Source organism: Macrosteles quadrilineatus, unplaced genomic scaffold (genome assembly GCF_028750875.1).
Source record: "Macrosteles quadrilineatus isolate MER2022 unplaced genomic scaffold, UCM_ALF_1.0 Scaffold_8__2_contigs__length_117827958, whole genome shotgun sequence".
Classification (NCBI taxonomy): Eukaryota; Metazoa; Arthropoda; class Insecta; order Hemiptera; family Cicadellidae; genus Macrosteles; species Macrosteles quadrilineatus.
Genome location: NW_026542601.1, coordinates 43861064 through 43886602, shown reverse-complemented (window position 1 = coordinate 43886602; position 25539 = coordinate 43861064). Strand labels below are relative to the sequence as shown.

General features: G+C 34.8%; 1 protein-coding gene across 1 annotated transcript; it reads right to left on the bottom strand.

The window, feature by feature from the left end:
* Positions 1-202: 202 nt before the first annotated feature.
* On the bottom strand, positions 203-19770 carry LOC129000297 (uncharacterized). Its single transcript, XM_054427257.1, has 4 exons — positions 19690-19770; positions 15937-16090; positions 11389-11640; positions 203-418 (listed from the first exon to the last, which is right to left on the bottom strand). The coding sequence occupies exons 2-4, from the start codon at positions 16075-16077 to the stop codon at positions 278-280; spliced, it is 534 nt and encodes a 177-aa protein (XP_054283232.1). The 5' UTR covers positions 16078-16090; positions 19690-19770; the 3' UTR covers positions 203-277.
* Positions 19771-25539: the final 5769 nt, after the last annotated feature.

The following is a 25539-nucleotide window of genomic DNA, read 5'->3' as shown; positions in this document are numbered from 1 at the left end:
CACTACAATCGCACTCAGCCTTCCATAGCTTCATGACCACTAAAAATGTCCGCACGTAGGCTATGGAACGCCCCTATTCCCAGTGGTGAAGGGTGTTTCACCACTAACTCGCTCAACAGGGCGGAAAAGAAAACTGCCAGATAATTTTGCCACTCCCTGTAAATAATTCTGTATGTAAAGGTTTACAAAAAAAATAAACATATCATGAGGTATGATCAGTAATTTAATTTTTCATCTGACGTAATTTACCTCCATTTTCCCTGTCAAGTTTTCCCTGTTAAGGACATACTTGAAGACCTCTGAAGTGCGCCTTGTATCTTCCATTAAGATATGTTTTTGATGTATTTTCGAGGCTACCTTTGAGAGTTTCCAAGGACTCATCTGGAATACCTTTTAAAAGGTGTTCTACGTCACTGTACTGCAAAATAATAGAAAACTATAAACTAAGTTTATAAAAGCCTTAGTAAATGGATAGTAGTAGTGGGTGGGGTATAGCATAGGTGGTAAATCTTATAAAGGCAAATGCCAATCACTAAAATATCACTATATCTCATAACACATACGACCTAGAACTATCAAATTTGGAATAGAGGGTGTCTGTGCGGCGTTTATATGTATTAAGACGCTGGTTTTACATAGTTATAAATTTAACGGGGGTATGGGGGGGGGGAGTTAAAGATATTTCCGGTGAAAAACTACCTTGTAAGTCTTATAATTTGCTCTGTATAAGCTAAACTAAAGCTTAGATCTAAAATCTGATGAAATCATTAGTGTAGAATTAAACTATCTACAACTTATGTATTTAAAGTGCTTTTCTATCTCAAATAGTTTTAGAGTAATATCAGTTTAAAGACAAATCTGAGAAAATTAACTTTTTCTTCGTGTTTTCGTCTCAAAACAAGGTTGCTCCAATTTAACCGTGATTACAAAACTTTATATATAATTAAAATGCAGTCTATTTAACATAATAAAAACATAAATAACTAAAAAGCTGATAAAAATATCGTGCACGTGCTTCCCTTTACTTCCCGGGATTATGAAATTTAAAAACAAAAACTTTTATTGTGAATTTTATTTTTATTTTTTTTAATTTCAAGGCTAAACATGTGTTTTTTTTTTTATTTCCCTCATAGAATTAAAAGTTAGAAATATGTATCCATATGGATACCATGGAAACCTAAAGTACCATTGTTCGCTAATTTTCATAAGTTAATAATTTTAATTTTGCCTTGACACTCCCATATGGATACAAGTTTCTTAAAAGTTGTATCAAATTGAAGAATAAGTTACTTGTTCATCAATTCAAACCATTTTTTTTTTTATGAGTACATATAGACGTATTATGTAAACAAAATTATTAAAATATCACTAGATGGCATCATAAGCCACTCGTCAATTTCTTCATTGTCATTCATCTGTAAGACACATAATGATTTTAATAATATTGGACTGAAACAAGCATTACAACACTTATAGGCCTATATTTATCACTGTGCAGACTTAAAAAAAACAGACTTATATCGAAGAAAATACAAAAGAAAAACAGTATCCATATGGATACTATGGGAACACAGACGACTCACCGTAGCTATTATTAAAAATAACCTGTATCCAAAAGGATATTATGGGAGCACAAAGGACTCTTTAAATATTGTCAGCATACTCTGTGTTCCCATAGTATCCATTTGGATTTAGTTATTTTATACCAAATATATAAAAAGTAAGTAACAGAAGACTGTTATTCTATGTATATTTCAGTTGCTAAAGGTGAAATGAAGTGAAATATAATTTTTCCCAGTTCCCTAACTAATTATAAACATAAAAAATCTTATCTTGAAAATCTTAAATTTCAAGATTTGTCAACAACCTGGTTTGCATCACTTTGAAATTATATTTTTCTTCTTTTCGCAGGCTTGCCAACACTAAGAAAATTAAATACCCTTTCTAATAAGACTAGAAACAAAATGCATAGAGGTATAGACTCAAATCTCTACCTACAGAGAGGAAAAAAAATGAGAAATAATATGTATCCAAAAGGATACTATGGGAAGGCATGGGAAGGAAAGGGTTAAAGTATGCACTGTATTACATGATAGGAGTTATTAATCACGTTATTTCTTCCAAAATACGTGTTGAATAAAACCCGTAACCCCATAAAAACATTGGACATCGTCTATTCTAAAACTTTATCTCGGTAGCTATTACCATTGACTATGCGGTGCCCGCCGTCGAACGCTTGGCTTAATTCACTGATTCGCTAACCCCTATGGCCTGCTAGGAGTCAGATGCAAATCTCAAATGTAAGCATTGTTATATGTGTACATCAATTTAAAGGGGTTTAATAGTAAAATACAATGCCACGAATTTGAACTCAAACAACAGAGTCAAAGGTGGCAGCCGTTTAAAGATTTCTTGATCCGCCATTTTGAATCTTTGAACGGCTGCAATTTTTACTCAAATGCTCTTTTGAGCTAAATTTGTGGTATTGTATTTTACTAATAAAAACCTATAATTTGATGTGAATGTCCACCAATAGTTAAATTTAAGACTTTTTCTAACTCCTAGCAGGCCCCTTAGGAGGTAGCGTATCACTGAATAAAGATTTACGATTCAATTAATCTAGAACGTATAGAGATATAGATTTTTGCCACCAGTTATCTGGTCTTTTCAATATTAACAACGTATAGTTTCAAATGTTGGTCACTTGAATGCTCTTTTCAATCTGGTGGATAAAATGGTCAGCTCAGCAGCAGACGACTCACGACTGACGTCATACACTCGGGCTTGTTCACATATATTGTTCTATCTCAAGTTATAGGTTTATATCACTCACGCCGTATTCCTTCACGTTCTTGAAACGGATTATTGGCTTATAGTGGCAAACTACGAGCAGGGACATTACGTAAGGGGGGCAGAGGGGGAAGCCATCCCCCTTCCAATAATCTTTAAAAATTGTAAAAGTTGGGAATTTTTGGATATTTGATGGTATGAGTTGGGATTTTGGGGATTTCGAAACTGTCATTAAACTGTCAACTTAAAGGTTTATTTTCAAACTAAGCAGACAACTTCTCATATGTATAACTAGGGTTGCTTTCAGAGAGGTGAAAGCCAGTTGAGCGGAACAAACGTGATTTGATATTTGTATAAGTAACTAAATGTAAAAAGGTCAATAGATTTATTTACTAATGCTGGTTTTAAAGATTAAAATTATAATAACTCAAATTTACCTCTTCGAGAAGTGCATTATGGTAGTTTTGACCAGGAAAATATTACAGTAGTTGGAATCTGATATTAACATCCAAAAAGTAAAGTATAAAAATGAGAAAGGTAATTTAACATTCAAATGCAACGGCTACATTTTTCACCCTTACAATCGGTTAAAGTATTTAAGTATAAAAAAAACAGTAACTATAAAAAAACGAGTATTAAAGTATAACAACAGGAGGGGAAATTTGACATTTAAATTCAACCGTGCAACATAAAATGGCTGGAATGTAGGCCTAAACATAAGTAATAAGTAAAATCGCATTCAGCTGATTTAAGTGAAAACAGAATAATATAATAAGTAGGGAAGACATGCCTTAAATATACAATGTAGATAATATAATTAGAAATTAGTAGCCTACTTCTGGACAGGCCTAGACAATTATCCATACCGTGGTTAAAAGTGTACTTCTATAAGCCCAGGTTTACTTATCAACGGTTGTAACTGGACGTATGTATAGTCCGTGGCTTGGCAATCAAATAACAGTATTTGTATAGGATGGGCTACTGTTATCAACATTTGAAATAACTGAATTGTTACCAAATTACTGTTTCACAAAATGCAGATTCCATTTTCAGCCGAGCCATTAAAATGAGGATTTGCCGAACAATTATTAATATTACAGAATAGTATATAATGATATACAACTTTTCACATTCCATAATTATATGTTAGTTTTGCTATGGTCAAAGGTACAAATCCAAATGTTCTCTTTTCTTTTTGTCGGTATGTAATAATTTGCTAGAATCATTGACTTTATATAAAGTCAAAGCTAGAATACTGTAGATGGTTTGTTAAGTTAAGACCATATGCAAGCATTTTTGAAATCGTTTCCCCGTTTAACCTTAACCAACTATTCCATTCCAAAAGTTAAAAAATTATATGGTGCAACACAAATAAACAACCCGATCGCCTACCTATAACCTACACTATACCTTCCTAATCTAACCTTACTTCAAAACACTTAATGTAGTCACGAATACTCATAAACCCCGACCTACCTCCCCACATGCCTAAATCAGTGTTCAATCTGCGTTTTATCAATAAGTGTAATAACTTACTGTACCGTCGATGTAATTAAACATAATATAACCTATGAGGTATTATCGGATTAGATACCGATTTCGATGCGGTTCGATATATCGCTTATTAAATCCTGATTTCTAACATTGGCTGTTTCTAATCAGCTGGCAACACAAATAGGTTCCCAAGAAAGTAGTCACCGGTCCGTATCCCTCCGCTCCTTGTTTATGCTCCGCGCATTGAGAAAGTAGTTCAGTATATTTTCTCGATTTTCAGTGAATTCCGTGCCTTAAAAAAATGTTTTAACGGCATTTTCTTGTTTATTAAAATCATAGGAATGGTTTAAAATCGTTTAAAAGAAAAGTATAGAAAGTTCAGAAATACCTTATGATTCTCTTGTTTACATTTTTCTTGTAAACAAAAAAACTGTCATAGCTACTTTAGTCCCATAAGCCCAATGTTAAAAATTTTAAATTTTAAGTTCGTTTTAAATTGCATTAGCATTATCTAATTGAAATTTGTTTGTTTACAAACCATCTCATTATTAGTCTAAGTAGTCTTGTTAAGTTTGGCTGAAATGTGTTCAGCCGTTATTGAGTGATGGTGTTATATTGTTTGCATTGAAGTTGATCCCAAAGAGCTTCGCTCGCTTCGCTCGCTCCGCTCAAAAAACTGTTTAAAAATGTCATATGTTGAGTAATTATGGTACATTACATAACGTATCTGTACCTATAGTACACAGTAATAAAAGGCTTTTAAGGGTAATTTTTCCGAAAAAATTAGTTTAGGAGACTGTAAACTTAGTGTATTATTTGATCCGCAACCCTACAGTGTAAACATTTGTTGAGACACAATCAAAAACGAGGATTGACAGTCAACTCAATAATGTGAAACCTTCATTTCTCATTATTTTGTGTATGTCGGCTATAAAGAGGCTCTAAAGGTAAAATACCCCCGCCGCAGCAAACCTGCAGACTCAGCGAATTTCAACTTGTCTGATTACATATTTACTCAAATATTTCCATAAATAAGACATATTACCAATTTATAAATAAAATAAATAAATAAATAAATAAACTAGGTGTACAATGCAGTTGTCTGCTTGCAATATTGAGCGGAGCCAGCATATTCAATATCAATGATTTTTTTGCATTTTAAATAGAATGCCTATTTGCAGAGGTATCCAAAGTCAATCATAAGTCAGGATTAAGTGAATGAATCGTCTACTTGCAGGAACCGTATTCTATGTTTCATCTGGTTCTCATAAATTAAATGTCTACTTGCAGTATCCAATGCCAATGATATATTTGGTTCGCATAAATGGAATGCCTATTTACAGATTCTAAAGTCAATAGTACATATGGTTCACGTAGACGGATTGTTTACTTGTAGTATCCAAACCCAATGGTACATGTAAATGAATAGTCTACTTGCAGTATCCTCAATAAATCAATGGTCCATTTATTTTGTTCACATAAATAAAATGCCTAATTGCAGTATCCGAAGTCAATGGTAGGCTTAGGCCTACTTCTGCTTCACTTATATGGGATGTCTATGTGCAGTATTCAAAGTCAATGATACGTCGGGTTCAAGTCAACGAATTGTGTTATATTTGGTTCACATTAGTGGAATTCCTATTTGTAGACTGCAAATAGGAATTGAACATGTTCCAATCAGATAGATATTCAAAGTCTACATTAATTGCACGTCTTGCTCACATAAAATGCTGTAAGTTATTTACAGATTCCAAACGCAATATGGTGCATCAGCCTAATTCCGGCAACCCTTATTATTGGTTTAAGTCCTGTGGTCCGAATATTACCATTTCAGATTTATACCTTCCCATATGGTTGGTTACATGACTGTGCCAAATTTCCTGCAGATCGCTTAAGCCTGTCAGGTGGAGCCTGACCTGTATTTGTAAAACAAAGGCAGTGAGTGTAGTATAAGAGCTTCGCTTCACTCCGCTCAATAATTTCGATACTGCAAATGAATCATGGTAGGCTTAAGCAATACCTGTATTATTAAAAGGCAATAACGATTATTATTATATTATTATTACCCATTGTATGTAGAATTTGCTTTTCTTTATTTTTTTTTCAATGTCTTCTTTCTTCATTATTAAAAAAAGAATCATTTATTTTTACAGAAGACTTATTTGCATTGAACATTCATAAAACTCACCAATTCAATTACCTCAATAACTGTTTACCAGTATTATTGTTGTGAGGGATTGGGGTTAGCCTCACTTAGTATAGGCCTATAACTTAGGTCTAGTTTTATTTTAGCAGTTAAAAGTAAGAAATTGTCGTCAACCACTTTCAAAATTTCCTTATTGTGCAATAAAATTTATCAATACAACTATTTTATTGTCTAAGTTACACCATTTAGTCTTAAACCTTACCTGTAAACCACGTGGTTGTGATTTCATTTCGTAAAACGATTTTGTATTTTTAGCTACAAGAACATTTTTTACAAAGTTTCTTGCAAATCAAGGGCGGTGTGATTTTTGTTGGTATAATTATGTTGTAGTGTTTTTTTAATGACCTCGTTTTATCTTCTCCTTCTCCAAGCAACATAAACTTAGGCCTAATTAGTTAACTATTCATTGTTGTTAAAAAGAACAGAACCATTTTACAATTAAATATAAACGGCATGGAGTTTAATCACTCAATATAGAACTGATTGTTAATCATTTCGTATTACATACAATATACTATAATATGCTCTTTAGTATTATCCAATTTTTTCTTTTGTACTGTATTTATCATGTGGTAGATTTGTTGACTAATGTTGAGGCTCTTGTTTACTTTTTAGTGTTTACTCGCAAATAATGACATGGCGACCAATTAACCCATAAGGCCCATGTTAAATTTCCAAAAGTTTGCATTCATGTAGGGAAAAGTCCTATGGTCCGATTTGTACCGTTTCAGATTTATACCTTCCCATGGTTGGTTACTATGACTGTGTTAAATTTCATGCAGATCGCTTCAGCCGTTCAGGAGGAGTATTTGTAATAAAAAAGCAGGAGTGTAGTATAAGAGCTTCGCTCGCTTCGCTCGCTCCGCTCAATAAATAAAAATGCCTTTATTTATTAAGCGTTTCTCAGTACAAATACTGCTTCTCAGAACAACTTTCGTCAAAAACAATATAAAACTAACAACAAATAAATAGAGCAATAACAAAACAGAAACAAGACAATATGAGTAACAATAATTAACCATCAGTGCACAATTCTTTGATCTTAACTCTAAATGATGATAAAGAATACTTTTTGAGGCCAGAGGGGAGGTCGTTGTACAGTTTTGGACCGAAGTACGAGAAGCTTCGTCTCCCAAACTCAAGCCTCACTCTTGGAAAGTGAAGCTGGAGACCACCATGGCGGGTACTGCGCTGAGAGACCTCCTCCCGGAAAGAGAGCCTCTCAAGAAGGTACTGTGGCTCCTGTAAGACAAGAGCCTTGTGCACCATGCAGCACGTCATGATCCTGCAAACAGTGTCTACTGTTGTCATCCCCGCTACAGCTCTATAGGGAGAGACATGTTCAAATTTTTTGAGGCAAAATATGAAGCGAATAGCTGAATTTTGCAGATTCTGCATTCGGGTCATGTCTACTCCAGAGATGCTGTTTCCATAAGCAGGGAGACAATATGTAAACACCGACAGGACTAGTGACTGCATGAGGCGCAGCTTCGCAGATTCTGGCAGCAGACTTCTAAACCTGTACAGCCCTCTCAGCCTTCCTAACGCGCGCTGCGAAGCATGTGTGACATGGTCAGAGAAGGTGAGGCTGCTATCAAGCACAACGCCAAGAGTCTTTGACTTGTCACACAAAGTCAAAGATTCCCCGTTGAGCACAACACTCACTCCTCTCTCGCTGAGGGACTGCACCAAGTCTTGTGGCGCCGTATGCATCACAGTACACTTGCCAGTATTGAGTTTCAACCCATTTGCTTCTGACCACAAAAGGATTTTTCTCAGATCAGAGTTAATGAGATCGAGTGAAGCTCTAATCTGGGATGGCTCATAAGACAAGTGCAGCTGTGAGTCATCGGCATACAAATGAACTGTACAATGTTGCACACAGCTAGGAAGGTCTGCCGTGTACAAATTGAACAGAACAGGCCCAAGACAGCTGCCTTGGGGAATTCCTTGGGTTTTGACAAGCGGGGTTGATGTTTCACTCTCTAACTGCGTCACTTGCAGCCTGGAGTCTAAGTATGACCTTATCCATTTCAAAATATTTTCGTCAAAGCCATAATATTTCATTTTGGCCAATAGCATCTCATGGTTCATTGAATCAAATGCCTTTGAATAGTCCAGCATAACTAGAGAACTATATTTACCCTTGTCTTTGGCGTCAATCATATCACTAAATAAGTTCGTCAGGGCTGTACACGTGCTATGGTTAGGTCTAAATCCAGACTGAAGTTTGGGTAATATATTTTGTGTGTTTATGTAGCTGACTATTTGGCGAATAGCTATCTTCTCTAATATCTTTGACATAGCTGGTAATATTGAGATTGGCCTTAGGTCTTCGACTTTTCTTGGGGCTGTAAGTTTGGGTAATGGTCGGATAATACTAATTTTCCAGGACTTAGGAAATTGTCCCTTGTCTAGTGATAGATTTATCAGATGGGTAATTGATTTTATCGCATACGGACTGACAGTTTTAATCATTTCAATTGAAATTTCATCGCTACCCACTGCTTTAGATTTGATCTCATTCATTACATCCATAACCTCTTTTTCACTGACATATTGAAAATTGAAGGTATTTATAATGCCATCTCGTTTATTATCCATAAAATATTCCCAAAGCTGTTTATCAATATCGGTCTCAGCTCCCATGTTTACAAAATATTCGTTAATCTCATTAGCTTGCAGATCATGTGGAATGCTTGAGTTACTCTTAAATTAGATTTAACGAGTGCTTAGGTTTGCTACTACGGGGAAGTTAAACAGTGTTTTTGACCAAACAACAATAGTATAGGATGAAATAAATAAATTTTCCAAATTTGATCAAGATACACAGGGTTTCCCGTAACTCTCTGGACACATGTATACAGCGTTAGGTCCCGTTTATGCACCAAGAGCGGGAACGGGGCGATAGCGGGCCCGCTCCCGCTGTGAAAATTTTGTCAAAATTGTGCAAGCGATAGCGGTAGCGGTTGGTCAACGGAGAATGGAAGGGGGACACAGTCTTGGCAACTCAAACTCTGCCAAATAATTAACACAACTATTTGTCCTATACTCCGCGCCAAAGCTGGTGGCGGCTGAGGGATTAGGACGGCCAGGTCGGTGAGCAGGTCCGACCTATGTAGTCCATGTGGTCTTATGTGATCGTTGATGTAGTCCTACCTGGCTGTCCTAATCCCTCAGCCGCCACCAGCTTTGGCGCGGAGTATAAGTGCACGTGCGCGTGGGTCAAGTTGGCAACCCTGGCTGCAGCCGCTCCCGCTCCCGCCGTGCATAAACGGTCTCATTTGACTCAATGTAGTTGAAAACCGCTCTATCCCAAGCAACCGCTGCGATTTCTAACTACACAGCGGTCGAATTAGAAACGCAGCGGGAGGTCAACCGCTACCGCTATCGCTCTTCGTGCATATACAGCCCCATTTAACTCAATGGTGTTGAAAATCGCTCCCGCTCTTGGTGCATAAACGGGGCCAGGTCAAGACAAACACATTTCACCATAGGGACATGGGTCTGCGGTGCCTAGTTTACTGACTGTCGGTATTTATGTGTTGACTCAATAGTAATTTGACTAGGCAACTTGTAGGTAAGGAAATTCAAAATACTCTAAATATCACCTAAAATGCATTGTGAATACAAAATTTAGTATATTATTAACATCTTACTTTTACATCATATAGCTTTTAGGATGTCTTACAAGGTCTTACCATGAGACCTACAGTAATAGCTTATTACCTGTATGGGAAATTCACTGTTATACAGGGTGTTCATAAAAACTTTTTCACCACACTATCATGTTTTTGGCTGTATTACATACGTTAATTGGTGGCCGAAAGTTACGTTTTGCTGGCGATGCCAGCTGTCCATAATTTGGGGACCGAGCAGGTTTTTACAGGCCGGGGCCGCAAAATCAGCTGTCCGCTTACTTACTTAAAACATGAATGCATTTTAAATACATAATCAAAATCCATAGCATTTCAATAGAATTGTGTTATTGTCACCGTTGCCTAGCAACTATATATTTTTATTTTTGCTGATTCCTCAAATTATTTCTTCACATAACCTTAAAGTTGTAGTTGTGTTGACTATCAGTGTGCATTATTATTGTGGTGAATAGTGGTAATAGGGTATAGTGTGGTGAAAAATAGCGTTCGTACCACGGACCGAAATGGTTTTGCGGCTCTCGATCGATTTAAGTTCTCGACTTCGTCTCGAACTTAAAAACTATCTCGAGCCGGCAAAACCTCATTTTCGGCCCTAGGTACGAAATATACTATACTCTCCCCCTATCATCTTCCCATGTAACATAAAGGTTTTCTAAAACACCACATGAAAGAGTGGCTAAACAAGTTTAAACAGTTACAGTTTTATCAGCTGATTAGTTTATATTTTGCTTGGTAAACAATAACAAATAATTAATGAGTTTTGTTAAAATTGCAATGGAAGCTTGTAATAAAGTGCAGTGTGTGGAGTGGTTCATTGAAACCAAGTCTTATGTTCAACATTTTAGAGATTTTGGACAAGATACAATATGAATCCTCCTTCAATACAATTAGGGCTTAATACAAATTTATGAACACTGGCAGATTGCATCACAAGAAATGGAACGGTTGAGCCCGTGTCCGCGATGCAGATGTGCAGCTAACAATAATTATGAACAGTCAAAAAATACATTGAAGTAGGTTAATATTCTTATCACGGTATGTACTTAAACTTGGAATTATTTCCTAGGCTTTGATTGTTATTTAATAGCTTTAATTGGAGAAATAAGTGTTTTATGGTTATTTAAAGTGTTAAAGTATACTTATAAACACCCTGTAGAATCAGCATATGTATTGCCAGTGTATTATAATTAAATGCCATGTAATTAGGTTTAGTTACAACAATACATGACTATTACATACACGGATGGTTGTAGCTTCCGTCAACCCATTGATCATGTCTTTGCAATTCTCCCAGCCTTTGGCGCTCTTAAATCTTCTGTCTCTACCATCATCCTCCACCTCAGACAGTGAGTTAAGGTTTCCTCTGACGTACGACTCCATTGAACTCCTAATCTCTGCAGCACCAAAACTTTGTTTTTTTCCTAAAGCGTTCTTGAAGTCTTTAACTACACGGCCACTAAGTGCTTCTTTTAGATACTTAATTTTCTCCTCCTAGAATAAATTGTAATAGTTGAACATTTTTAGTAAAATAAATTAGGCATTTTGCAGTGACACTTATAAATTAGTAGGTAATAAATTAGAGGGTAGGTAGTTTGAGGAATTTGTATCAAAAAGGTTAGCAACATATCTATGTACTGTATAAGTCAAAGTAAAGTATACATAGATGATACAAATTAAAGAAAGCATGTACAGGATATTCGCATGAGATGAGGACAAACCCAAACGTACCCTAATAATATTTGGTACTTTCCTGTTAAAGGAAAAATTTATTATTATCGATGATTTCTTTTCGATATATCGATATTTTATTTTTTTTATTCGATATATTGGTATTAACAAATTGCAACTTATCAGCTGACAACTACGATAAATAAATATTGTTCAGTATCAACAAACAATTTAGTGAGTCGGTGGCTCAGGCGGTAGCGTCGTTCGGGCCCAAGGCAGCGATGTCGTGGGTTCGGATCCTGGTCACTGCCGATAACATTTTATCAGTACAGTTCACCTTTGTACTGTACCGGCTCACTTGCTTTGCTGTAAACGATCCACGCACGGGCGCTTAGTCTATGTGGACGTGCAAATGCAAGGTTAAAAGAGGCCGCCAACCTCTTCAAAAAAAAAAAAATAATAATAAAAAAATTATATTGAAATGAAACTTTTCCCAACCATTAAAACCTAACAATGGTTACAACCTAACAACCTAACAAACCAAACTTGCTGTAACATTTCAAAATTCCATTTTGAAAGCCTATTTCCCATATGCCTTTTCTGTTATCAAACAGAATTTTGGAACGGTAACTTAGCCTACAGCAAGTTTGGTTAGCGATGTTAGGTTATTTTAGAAAACAATTAGGTAGCGATGTAAGGTTAGTTAGTTTCATTTCTTAATCAAATATACAAGATGCCCCGTAAGTAAACAGCCAAATTCCGGGAAATGGTTCTATGGGTCAAAATAAAGAGAAAATCAAGAATAACATTTATTTCAAAAATCCAGATATCCACCTTTTGGATAATAGGCTTATCCACTTTGGAGTACTTAGTTTTAAAAAAATAAATGGCCGCTATATTGAAATTTTAAGTTGAATCAAGATGATTTATTTTTCATCCAACAGGGGGCTCTTCTACCTCAACCTACATACCAAATTTTATAAAGATCGGTTGAAAAATCCCAAAATAAGAATGTTTATGTAAAAAATACAAAATGGCGATTATCTGGTTAATGATGCAATTTTTGAAAAAAATGTATTCTCGATTTTCTTTTTATTTTGACTCATAGAACCATTTCTCGGAGGTAACCATGTTAACATACACAAGACCTATAATAGAAAAAATAGTAAAGTTGTTCCGATTGTAAATTTCAAAATGGCGGCCGTTTGAATTTTTCTAACTTAAATAACTCCAAAACGGCTAATTCTATGAAAAAATGTCAAGAATACTTTTTTTTAGCATATTCAATACCCCATCAAACGATACCAATATTAAAAAGATCGGACCAAAGATAACTGCCCTAACATTACTAACTGCCCAACATTGCCTAACATTGTTAACTGCCTAAGATGGCACCTAACATTGCCTTATTTTTACACAAAAAACCTTATATTTCAGTCATCTTTTGTCCGATCTTTTTGATATTGGTATCTTTTGATAGGTTATTGTAAATGCTAAAAAAAGTATTCTTGACAGTTTTTCATAGAATAAGCCGTTTTTGAGTTATTTAAGTTAGAAAAATTCAAACGGCCGCCATTTTGAAATTTACAATCGGAACAACTGTATTGTTTTTTCTATTATAGGTCTTGTGTATTTTAACATGGCTACCAAATTTCATAATCATCGAACGAAAAACTTCACAGATAAAAATATTTTTGTATAAAAAACAAAATGGCGGATAGCTGGGTAAATATGCATTTTCGGACATACCTTCACACAAACTTTTTTCTTCCTTTTAGTATGAGGATTCATTTCCCAAAGTCCTCAAACGTTTTTTTAAGGACACCCTGTATATTGTCTTTTTGTCTGTCTGTCTATAATTTAAATGCGTTTAAAGATATTAAAACTGATGGAATATGGACCGTAAAGGAAACAAAAATATCGATATATCGAAAAGAAATCATCGATAATAATGAATGTTCCCCTTAACAGGAAAGTACCTAATAATCTCCACATATGAATAAATTTTAATGCTGGATAAATAAGTTGTGAAACTTTGTTACTCGCTAAGATCAGGTTGCTTAGACAAGCCCATTTTAAATCCTACTATGTGAAACAGCAAGGTAACTAGGTATATAGTTTTGATCGAATAAATACCCCTGACGCAGCAAACCTGCAAACTAAGCGATCATTTCCACTTGCCTGATTTGATTTTCACCTTAATCTATTTAAATAACATTAGTTTTAATGAGTACCAAGGTTTTCTGCTACAGGGGGGGTAATAAAAAAATTGTAAAAAAATAATAGCTTAGTATAAAAAAAATAAATTTGATAAGTTTGATCAAAATAAGTTATATCCATAAACAAGCAAATTGCAACGGTTTACTTATTCGCCACAAGAATAACATGGGAATTTAAAGTTAACATTTTTTAAATTTTCTCCGTAACCAATTGGAGTACCAATTGAAGTACAAAAAACACTTCAATATAAAAAATTGTTTTATGCTCTTCAACATGGTCTAGAGAGAAATTGGGAAATTTTATGTTTTAAGGGTAACTTACTCAATGACATAGAGGTGTGTAGAGTTAGGTTTTCCTTGTGTAGCCAATTAAAAGGTTATTAGGAGTTGTCCTCAATTTTGCCCAACCATGTATATACCTCAACTGATATGGATAAAAATATGTTTGAACAGTGAACACGCACAGACATTACTTCAAAAAGCACTTTTTTTGGTTCAGGTCGACCCAAAACAGATTTTAAAAATTCAAACTAAAAAATTACACCTTTCGAAAATAATTACCTTATCTATTTATTTTGTATGGAAAAAAATAAAAATAAATCATAGACCATCAACAGCATAATTAGTTGCATTCCCAAACCATTCTTAGTTAGAAAAAAATACTAGAATTAATTGTTATATATCGGAAATAAAATCCCGGGATAGTTTGATATTTCAAAAAATTAATTAGGATAGAGCTACAAAACTTGGTAAAAAGTTACTGAACATTAAAATAATTTTAAAACATTATTTAGCGATACGAGAAACGGAGCTATTGCCGTCATATGCTTTGCCGTGGGGGTCATTGAATGAAAGGCCCGATTGCCGTTTGACTTTCCAGAGCCTATACAGAATTATCCAGGGGGGACCCCCTAATACCCCTCTTAGGGGGTGGATTGGGCAGGGCAGGACGTAACGACGACCGGGTACAGTTTCTTAACTGGGCTACCCTAATATCGACTGGAAATATCGATTCAATTAGTAAACCTTCATTCATTTTTTCATAATCAGTAAGTTTGCTTTATAGGTTAGGTTATAATGTTTCATGTTATCCCTTAAGAGTCTTCACAAGTTTTGCTCATTTTGAAACCCCCCTAGCCAATCTGTCCATCCCCATACCCGCCGCACCGTAGAACCGATCACTGATACATGAACGGCACTCGCACTGCCATGCCCCACAGCTGTAAAATTATCCTCGTCGAAGTTTTTTGGCAACTGGCATGGTACTCGGCCCTGCACTCCAGTAATACGCTACTGTACTTCCCACTGGGAGGGGCGTGCTAGGAGCCAGAAGAATTTCTGAAAAGCATCATATGCACATCGAAGTTTAAGGTGTTTATTAGTAGCATACAGTGCCGCAAATTTGAGTTCAAAAGAACATTTAAGTAAAAATGGCAGTCTTTCAAAGATACAAAATGATAGGTGTAAAAAATGTTTTCAACGGCTAATACTTTTAACTGAGTCTTTCTTTAAGTTCAAATTCGCGGAATTGTACTTTACTATTAAAGTGGTGTAATTTGATTATATATCAATCTATACTAACTTACATTTAAGATTTTCTTCTGATTCCCAGCAGGCCGTCCCCCCTAAGAAGGTAGCGTATCACTGAATAAAGTGTTAAAATTATTGTAAAGCCTAGCGTAACTATGTACCAAGTTTTGTAGCTCTATCTTGATTTTTTTCATATTCAACCGTCCCGGGGCTTTATTTGTACCCTGTATAGTCCGTAATCTGTTTTCATTGTCTGCATTTCGGTCCTCCATTATACTCTTCTCTCCATCCCTTGTGTTATTCCATAAGATTAGTGGTTAAACACATAATTACTCATTTCACCTTACATTTTTTGGTTGTTAGTATTTACCGTGTCTGCTATGAATTTTTCATTGTCTTTCTTCTCTTGTTCTGCTGCATTTTGCGCACCTTTTTCTCCCTCCACCATAGGAATATTTTGCACAGCAAATACGAAGAGGACGAGCAATAAGGGGCTGTACATCATTTTCATTTTCGTGGACAACCTGAACAACACCGATCTTCAATAGCTTTTAGTTTATACATTTATGGACGAGCTGGAGCTTAATGATTGGTCATAAGTACGTTACAAACTTTAAAACAGAAAACAACATGTAATATACATATTCTCGTATACTTAAATAACAATTATTTATTATTTTTTATCCCATAGTCATCACTCAACTAAAATGAAATCTTTATTTTCATACTGCACTTACATAAAGTATATACAGTATTTACAAGTACTTGAATACCCGTTTGAAATATTTGGTGTTTTAATTCCACACATTTTTTTATAAAAATACCACTAAACCTTCCAATAATTTTACCGTTGTTCAACGTTAAACCATTGACTATTGGATTGGATACTGAATAATAGGTGTATTAATAGTCAAAGGTTATACTGAAACATCCTGATCAATAATATACCCCGCAGCAGCAAACCCTGCAGACTAAGGGAATTTCCATTTGGCTAATTTGATTTTCACTTAAATAAATTTATAACATCAATACTGTAAACTTAAACGAGAACCTAGGTTTGCTGCTACAGGGAGGGTACTAGCTTAGTATAAATTAAATTTGTCAGGTTTGATCGCAATATATCCATAAACAAGCAAACTATACAAGTTTACTTATTCCCATTAATACATGGGCATTTAAAACTTACATTTTTTTCTCTGTAATCAATAACAAAAAAATCACTTTAATATTATTTCTTTTACTAAATTATCTTAATTAGCTCTTCAACATTTTTTTAGAGACAAATGGGAAATGTTATGTTTTAAGGGTAAAAAAGACAAAAAAAAACATCTTTTTCATCACTATATGATGTTTTTAGCCGTTTTACAAACGCCTCGAACTTAAAAATTATCACGAGCCGGCAAAACCTAATTTTCGTCCCTAGGTACGAAATATACTATTTTACCCCATAAAACCCTGTGGGCCGATCATGCTGGTTCGCAAAGTCGTTCGAATAAACGTAGGTTTACACTTTTGTAGCATATTTCATCAAAATCAGATGATTTTGGCTCAAGTTATCGTACTAATGGACAATCACACAAATATACCGGGTGTCCCATAATACTCCCCCTGGATTATTTTTGAACGGCTGCATATATTCAAAAGATCTTCAATACACGCTATTAGGGTAATGTGAAAGTGCCTTTTGGTGGTATTTTGAAATTCATCCCCCCCCCTCCCCCAAATAGGAGTTGCTGAGGGTGATTTAAAATTTTTATTTGAAAATTTACATAAAGAAAAAAATAAAAGTGATAGAATGTAAATTTCCAGTTTAATTAACGTCAAACATTGCTTGCCATAACATTTTTCAAATTCGCCGTATCAAATTCAAATTTGCTGCAATAATTTCCTTTTAAAAAGCTCCTTAAAATGGTGCACTACTTGATAGGGGTTGTCATATAAAAATGTTAAGCTACCCCCAGCAACAGCAACCCCATTTGGGGGTGGGGTTGGAGATCAAAATACCACCAAAAAGGACTTTACATTCCCCTATTATCGTGTATCGAAGCTAGTTTGAATATATTAAGCCGTTCAAAAATTAACCAGGGGGGGAATTGTTGTACACCCGGGGAATTGTTAAACTGTTTGTGTTTTGGCCTCTGGAGACATCAAAACGTGAAAGTAAGTAAGTCTTCCATGAGATCTACGGTAATAGCTTATTCCCTATACGGGAAATTCGCTTACAGTTCTTGATTCTCAAAATAAACTCTTAAAATAACATTTTTAACTCTAAGATTGTTTTAGATACTGACAACTTAATGCAATTAGACTGAATATTAAACTTTATGCTACACGTTATTTAGCACAATGTACAACATTGTAGCCACAATATTGTGTTAGATCTAACAACAAAAATTGTAGAATAAAACGTCAAACCAGTAAGTTCGCTGAACTAACCTCTATGTCATCACTATCTTTGTGCTTTTATTTTATTTCAAAAGCCATATCGTTGGTAAAATATTAGAGTCATTCTCACAGAGTTAACAGATGTTCAGCCCTCAATGAAATTGGACTGCTAAGAAAATAATTTATAAATAAAAATACTTTTAAAAAATTCCACTTTTTTAAACGCTCTAAAATGTAGAAAAAATAATTTATAAATACGAGGAGATAATAAAAACTTGTAAGATTTAGGCCTAATACTAAAATGGTGCGGCGCGTACAATACCTAATTTACAATTATTATTATCCTATTGAACTATAATTATCTATTGCATGTGCCCCACGTTTTTCATTTTCAATCTTACAAGTGTTTATTCTCTCCTCGTATTTATAAATTATTTTCTTCTTTTAGCGAATTTCCCATATAGGCAATAAGCTATTACCGTAGTACTCATGGTAAGACCTGGACGCGGGACCGATTTTTTTTCGTTTTGAGGTCCCTAGAGGCCAAAAACACCATCCGTTCAAATTCATATATATATATATATATATATATATATATATATATATATATATATATATATATATATATATATTTATATATATATATATATATATGTGTCCGTTAGCACGATAACTCGAGCAAAAATGATCCGATTTTGATGAAATTTGGTACAAACGTGTAAACCTACGTTTATTCGAACGAGTTTGCGATCCAGCATGATCGGACCATGGGAACGGGGGTTTACGGGGGGTTTTATGGGATAAAAATAGGTTTTTCCCATTTTTGACCCAAAAAACATAAAATTTAGCAATTTCTTTCCAAACCATTTCGTAGAGCTTAAAAAAACAAATAATTTAGTATATTGAAGCATCATTATGCGCCTAATGGTTACGGAGAAAATTCAAAAAAATTGTAAATTTAAAATTCCCATGTTATTCTTTTGGAGAAGAAGTAAACTGTTGTAGTTTGCTTGTTTATGAACATATTTTGATCAAACTTGGAAAACGTTTTTATTTCTTACTAACTATTAACATTTTACAAAAAAAACTGTTTTACCCTCCCTGATGCAGCAAACCTAAGTACTTGTTAAACTAATTCTATTTAAATCGGGAATAAATGTTATATTTTTAAGTAGACATTTCAGTGTAAATCAAATCAGTCAAATTGAAATTCGCTTAGTCTGCAGGTTTGCTGCGGCGAGGGTATTTAGTATTAGTGTGTAAATATGTTAAACATTTTTACAGCCTTTTAATACATGACCAAAAACTTATTATCTGTTATCAGATGTTTTATCTTTACTTCTTCCAAAATGTAAACATGGAAAATTTGGAAGCCCCAAGGGAAATATAAAAATACAATGATATAGTATTTCATTGTCATCCATTTGTGAGCTATGTTTCAAGTTTCAAGTCTCTAGCTCATCAGAAAGTTAGTTTAAATCGATATCAAAATGTGTACCGGGTAAGAAAGCGAGCTTATAAAAAAAGCCCATGGGGCGTAGCCCAAGGGAAATATGAAAATTAAATGGTATAATTAAATGGCATTGTCATCCATTTGTGTGAGCTATGTTTCAAGTTTCAAGTCTCTAGCTCATCGGGAACTTAGTATAAAATTGATTGCAAAATTTGTACAAGACAAGATAGCGAGCTAATTGCTAATAAAAACGTTTTTTAAATGTGACAAACGATGTCAGCTTACCTTTACTCAGTAGATTTCAGTGTCGACGATGGAATGAAGGCTGCTCGAATAAACGTTAGCAAACTTATGGTAGCAATCAAACTATCACATTTGTGTGATGGATGGTATAATTAAACTCTTGCGCATGTAGCTCTACCGAGTCATATAATTATTCTGTTTTCGTAAGTTCAGAATTTTTATCGATAAAATGTTGATACCAACTACTAATTTTAACTTTTATTCGTTATGAAAATGATAATAAATTAGCTTTCCTGGTACAAAGAAAAAATGGTAATAGGGGATATTGAAATATATTTTTAAGTAGGGTACATGGAAACTAAAAAATTAAAAATGCCGCCATTTTGTACTTAGTAGTGGTAGAGACCTCTGGTTTTCGGTTTCCCTTTAAAATGAGGCAACTGTCACTTCATGAGGATTAGTATTTGAAAATGTTGAGCTGGTCTATGGGAAAATGTGTCATACCGACCGAAAAGTGATTTTTAGTTTCTTGTTACGGTAATACTGATTTTAGTTTTCCTGCAATACTAAAAAAAGAGTAGGTACTTTTATGCCATATAGAAGTTTGCACATCAAAATAAAAAAGTAGATCGGTTTCGGGTCTAGGACCTAGGTACTGTGCCGCCTACTGTAGTTGTGACTTCCTTAATGGAAATTCCTTCCTTAATGGAATTACGGCTGCGAAGCCCCGTGGATGGAAGATTGAATTAAAATTTAACCCGTGGGTTAGGTTAGGATAGGTCAGGTTAGGTTAGGTTAGGTTAGGTTAGGTTAAGTTAGGTTAGGTTAGCTTAGGTTTGGACGGAAAGTCTTAACGCAGGAAGTAACCGAGTATTATAGGGGTCACTCTGAAATTCGGAGGTAGCGGCACACGGAGGGTAGTCTTTAGAAGCTTCTAATAATATCAACTTCAAGTCCATCCTCACAACTCAAAACATCTCATTACCAATATTAACCTTTGTAAGTAGATTCCAGTGCAAAATCAGCTAACGCACAAAAAGGTTGTTCAGCAAAGCCTAACCAAAAGCCTTGTATTTAGACTTTCAAACTACACATAAATAATCCAGCTTTTCTCGCTCCTGATAGGGTGGTTTCCTGATTAGGAGGTGGCTTGTTCAACCTTGTCACGCACTATGCTGCTATGGGAAACCAGTTGTCGAGCGGTCTAACACAAGGAGGTTGGATATTACCGTTGCTCTTTATCTCACCTCTTAGGGTTAGGTTATGTAATATATTTAAATATTCGATGTATATATAGGGAGTGGGTTGGTCTAGTATCATGTGTGACCTATATCCTAGAGGTCCTGGGTTCAAATACCGCCAATCACAAATAAGTTTTAAATTTAAGTAGGTACGCATTATTATGCCAAAATACAGTTTAAAATACAGTTATTTTCTTAAATTATTGCAATTTAGTATAACCAAGGGGCACGTTGTTCATTTGAGTAGCAATTAGTATTGTACAATGATGTGCTATGCGTGTATCTTGATTCACAAAGCTAAACATTAAAAAATTTAGCAATGTTTCGTAAAAGGAGCATACACAATTTTGTCTTGAGTCAATTCTATCATTGGAAGGTCAAATCTTGTAATATTAGAACCAGTTGTTTAATTGACAAACAAACACCCTTTTAAACTACACTCGGTATCTTGATGCTATACTTAAAATGGACTTTACCTCAATGAAAAGCTATATAACTGAAATACCCCACTGTCAAATCACATGGGACCCACAAAAAGTGCAACTGAAAAACATAGAGTAGTTTACATTGGTCCGTGAGAGAGTTTACAATTTGACCCAAAATCTGTTTGACACTCAAAACTGTAAGTTCTCGTAACAGGCTGTTTGTAAATATTAGCTTTCTGGTGAATGTTGAGTTTATAGAACAATTTATTAGGGTTGCTCCATAAATTATGTAGACCTCCGGTTATTGCACTATTGGTGTGAAACCATATACGAACAATTAAGGAAGGCATGAGAGTAATAGTGTTTATACTGCATTGTCGAACCGTTTTCGGGAAATGATCGATCGTGCGTCGAACATATATAAGTTATTAAAAAAACACGAAATTGCGGAAATCTGGATTTCCTCCTAATTATAATCCATCGAACAATTTCCCAGAATTAAGCTCCTCACCTACGGGACGCCCTGCATATTAAAACGTGACGACTAGGGCCGGTACACACACACCGACTTGGACGCATGTGAGTACGACTGTTCGTGTCGTGCTGGCATACGACAAAGTCGTGTTACCTCACGACATTTGTCGTATCGGTATACGACTCAGCAAACACAACATCGAACTCTACTGGCTTTAGGACTACTCACTTGTGAGGATGTCGCCGGAAGAAGAGGAACCATGTATAAACAGAATGAATGTGTATGGAAAGTTTAGTCGTTGCTATGTAAAAAAACCTGTTTTGAAACACTTTGCAAAAATAAACAAGAATTTATGTAATGCCATTTATGTACATTTCATAATACATCCTTAATTCGTCTAATTATATGTGTTATCAGTTAAGGTAATGTTAATTTTGGTTAACTTTTGTTGCCCTTTACAAAAAGTTACCATTACAATAAGTTATTTTTGTAAATGTAAATACAGTAGACTCTCTCTAGTTCGGCCACCTCAGGACCGGACCACCGGCCGGACTATCCGTCTGTACTGCCAAAATTTAAAATACCCCATTTAATGCATCACCTATGGTTAAAAAGTCGTGTCCCGAGACGCACTAGTGTGTATACACCGACGCGATAGCCATATAACGCCATGTCCCGCTACGAATCAAAACAGTCGTGAGCCCATACGACACGACTTGCCTGTCGGACCCCCAGTCGGTGTAGGGCGCGACTCGAAATTTGTCGTCCACGACTTTGACACCTCCACGACTGCTGTCGCACTAGTGTGTACACCCCCATGCGACTTCCATTGCCTACTTTGTTTCTCTACTTGTCGTGCAGATATACGATTTCTTGAGTCGTACAGGGGCACGACAAAAGTCGGTGTGTGTGTACCGGCCCTAAGGTTCGATAGTCTGTACTGACGGTGAAAACCTTCCAACCCATTACTTCTTCTTTCTTTTAATTTTTCTCAACGTAAAATTGAATCTTTTATCAGAACTTAAAATTCCCCCCAAAACTAAGGTAAATCAATTTTTAAAGAGGCTAAAATAATGCATTACTGTTTTAATTTTATATTAATCTAATTAGTTGAAACACTTACAATAAAGTACAGTTTGTTAGTTTTTTTTACTTGATAGCTTGAAAATTATTCATTTACCAAACCAGGCCAAGAACAAAGTGTTCTAAAATACGTTTCTTACACTACTGAATACTCCAGTTTAGAGAAAATATAATAGGTCTTGGAGACAAAATCAAATGTTTTAAATAGCCAATTTTTCCAAATCAATGGTTTACACAAACAAAATTTAAGAAACATTTTTGATCCGACATTTTCAGTTTTTATTAAAGTCGCCAAATCAGCTGGCGCAATGACTACCTTATAAGGTTTGTATTCATTGGCTGACGTCACGCACAGACACATTCTTACCTCAAAAGACAACATTTTCCCTCAGAAACAAGCAACCATAAAAAATTGAAACTGAGTTCATCGAATCTAATTACCGGCCCATTTCGCTACCATTCCCGGTGCCAAAAACGTATAAAAAGCTCGCCGCCAGTCAAAACAATAGCCTCTGTTGACCACCAGAGGGCACGCGCTGCAGCTGCATTCTGCATACTAATGCAACGTTGCATATTTATGCAAGCGCTTGCCCTTGAGAGATCACAGACCTTGTTCTGTGGCGATATGGTGATGGTGAGTACAATCACAAGGTGCAAATTTACAGATTTTGTATAAATTCTACAAGGATTTTATACCTTCACTCTTGAGTTGTGATATAAATTGTGCTTAGAAACACATATTTTTGTCTGCGGATTACTTTAAAACAACATTTAAATAAAAATTGGAAAACAAATTTTAACTTTTCTTGTGACTTTTTTGCAAAACTTATAAAATCATATAGGTACTTCAACTTTCAACTTAATTTACGTATTCATTCTTCAATCGCTGGGTTAAACTTTAGAGCATGACAATGATCTATATATTAAGATGTTTATTTTGCTTTACAGTTTAATCCTGGAATTATTGTACTCAAAGGTTGAGTCTAGCGATGATTGAAGTGCACAGTCAAAACCGATTGTCTCTTATCCAAATGATATATAAACATATCCAATATGGAAATATAAACTTACTATTCTTTGATCCATGTTTAAGTCTTGTGAACTCCGTAATTGTTAATGCAACTTTAACCGAGAGTATCATATTTGATTTACAATCAAAATTAAAATCATTACGGTGTTCACAATAGATCATTTTCGTGATATTTATAACTCTAAGATGAAACCGTTGCTGTAAAAAATCTCTATTACTCAAAATGTAAGGGTGTATTGCATAGGAATAGTAAACTGAAAGAGATCACCTGTTACAATATTTGTTTCACATTATCCATCTCATAAATGAATACTGTATAGAATTGGATGATATATACTACAGCTCGTCCCGTGGTCGAAAACTCGACCAAAAGTATGTATTGTGCAAACTTCTCTATTTTCACTCCACGCTGTAATTAAAACATGTGATTGGAATTTCTTTCATTTGTTATGATTTTCTGTTTATATTTTGTTGTTATTTCGTCACCAACATGGCAACATATGGCCTATGTTGTCATAAGTTTTGCAAACGATTTTTTAATGTATAAGATTTTAAGTGTTATTTAATTTTTTCTAATAACTTCTGTATTTTTAAAGACACTATCACCATATCAAAGACTTAGTTAAACATCTACAGTAGTCTAAACTAATTAAAGATGGATGGTTGGTTTTAAGCTAAATCCAAACCATTTAACATGAGCATATTTCGCACTTCAAACATATGGTGTAAAATAGTTAATGACTCACTTTCTACTCTTGTTATATACAGAGTGCCCCACGAAGAGGTTTAAACGTTGGGTTTTATATTACCTGTCTATTTATGCACTGAAAATTTTGAAACGCTACACAATTTTTAAAGTAGGATTTAAAAATATTCTGGGAAAATTTCAGCTCCTTAACCATTGTAGAAACAAAATGGTGGGATATTGGAAAAAATACTTTAAAACATTTAAAGTGGTTTTTTTGGCTTTCTAAACTATTTATATTGTCAAATTCTCGGAAAATAAGGTTTTTTAATCAGGAAGCTAGAACACAGCCTAATGAAAAACCTAAAAGTTTTGAGTTCATATTTATTCAAACTACTGTGATCCATACACAGCGATACACTGATACTCGCAAGCTCATATAAAGAAATTCTTCGGTATCCGGAGAAGTTCTTCTTCAATTGATTGTTTTAGTTCCTCATCCTTATTGAAGCTATGGGTATAAACTTGTTCCTTCAAGTAACGCCATAACAATAAGTCACACACAGGTAAATCTGTAACGTAGTAAACTAATTAAATAATAACTCAAGAAATAGATTTTTACAAAAAAAAATTCCATAATCTTTTAATATGCCACCATTTTGTTTCTACAAGGGTTAGGGAACTGAAATTTCCAAGAATATTTTTAACTCCTACTTTAAAAATTGTGTAAAATTTCAAAATGATCGGTTCATGAATTGGCAAGTAATGAAAAAACAAATGTTTTAACCTCTTCGTGGGACACACTGTTTATACTATTACATCTATATATCTAGTTCCGTAAGCCCAAAATACTGTATTACAATGAAATTGTGAGCGAACGGGAGGCCTTAGAAAGCTAGGAGAGGTCTCATTTTTAAAGGTCTGGGCGTGAAATTTTGGAAAAAATTATTCAG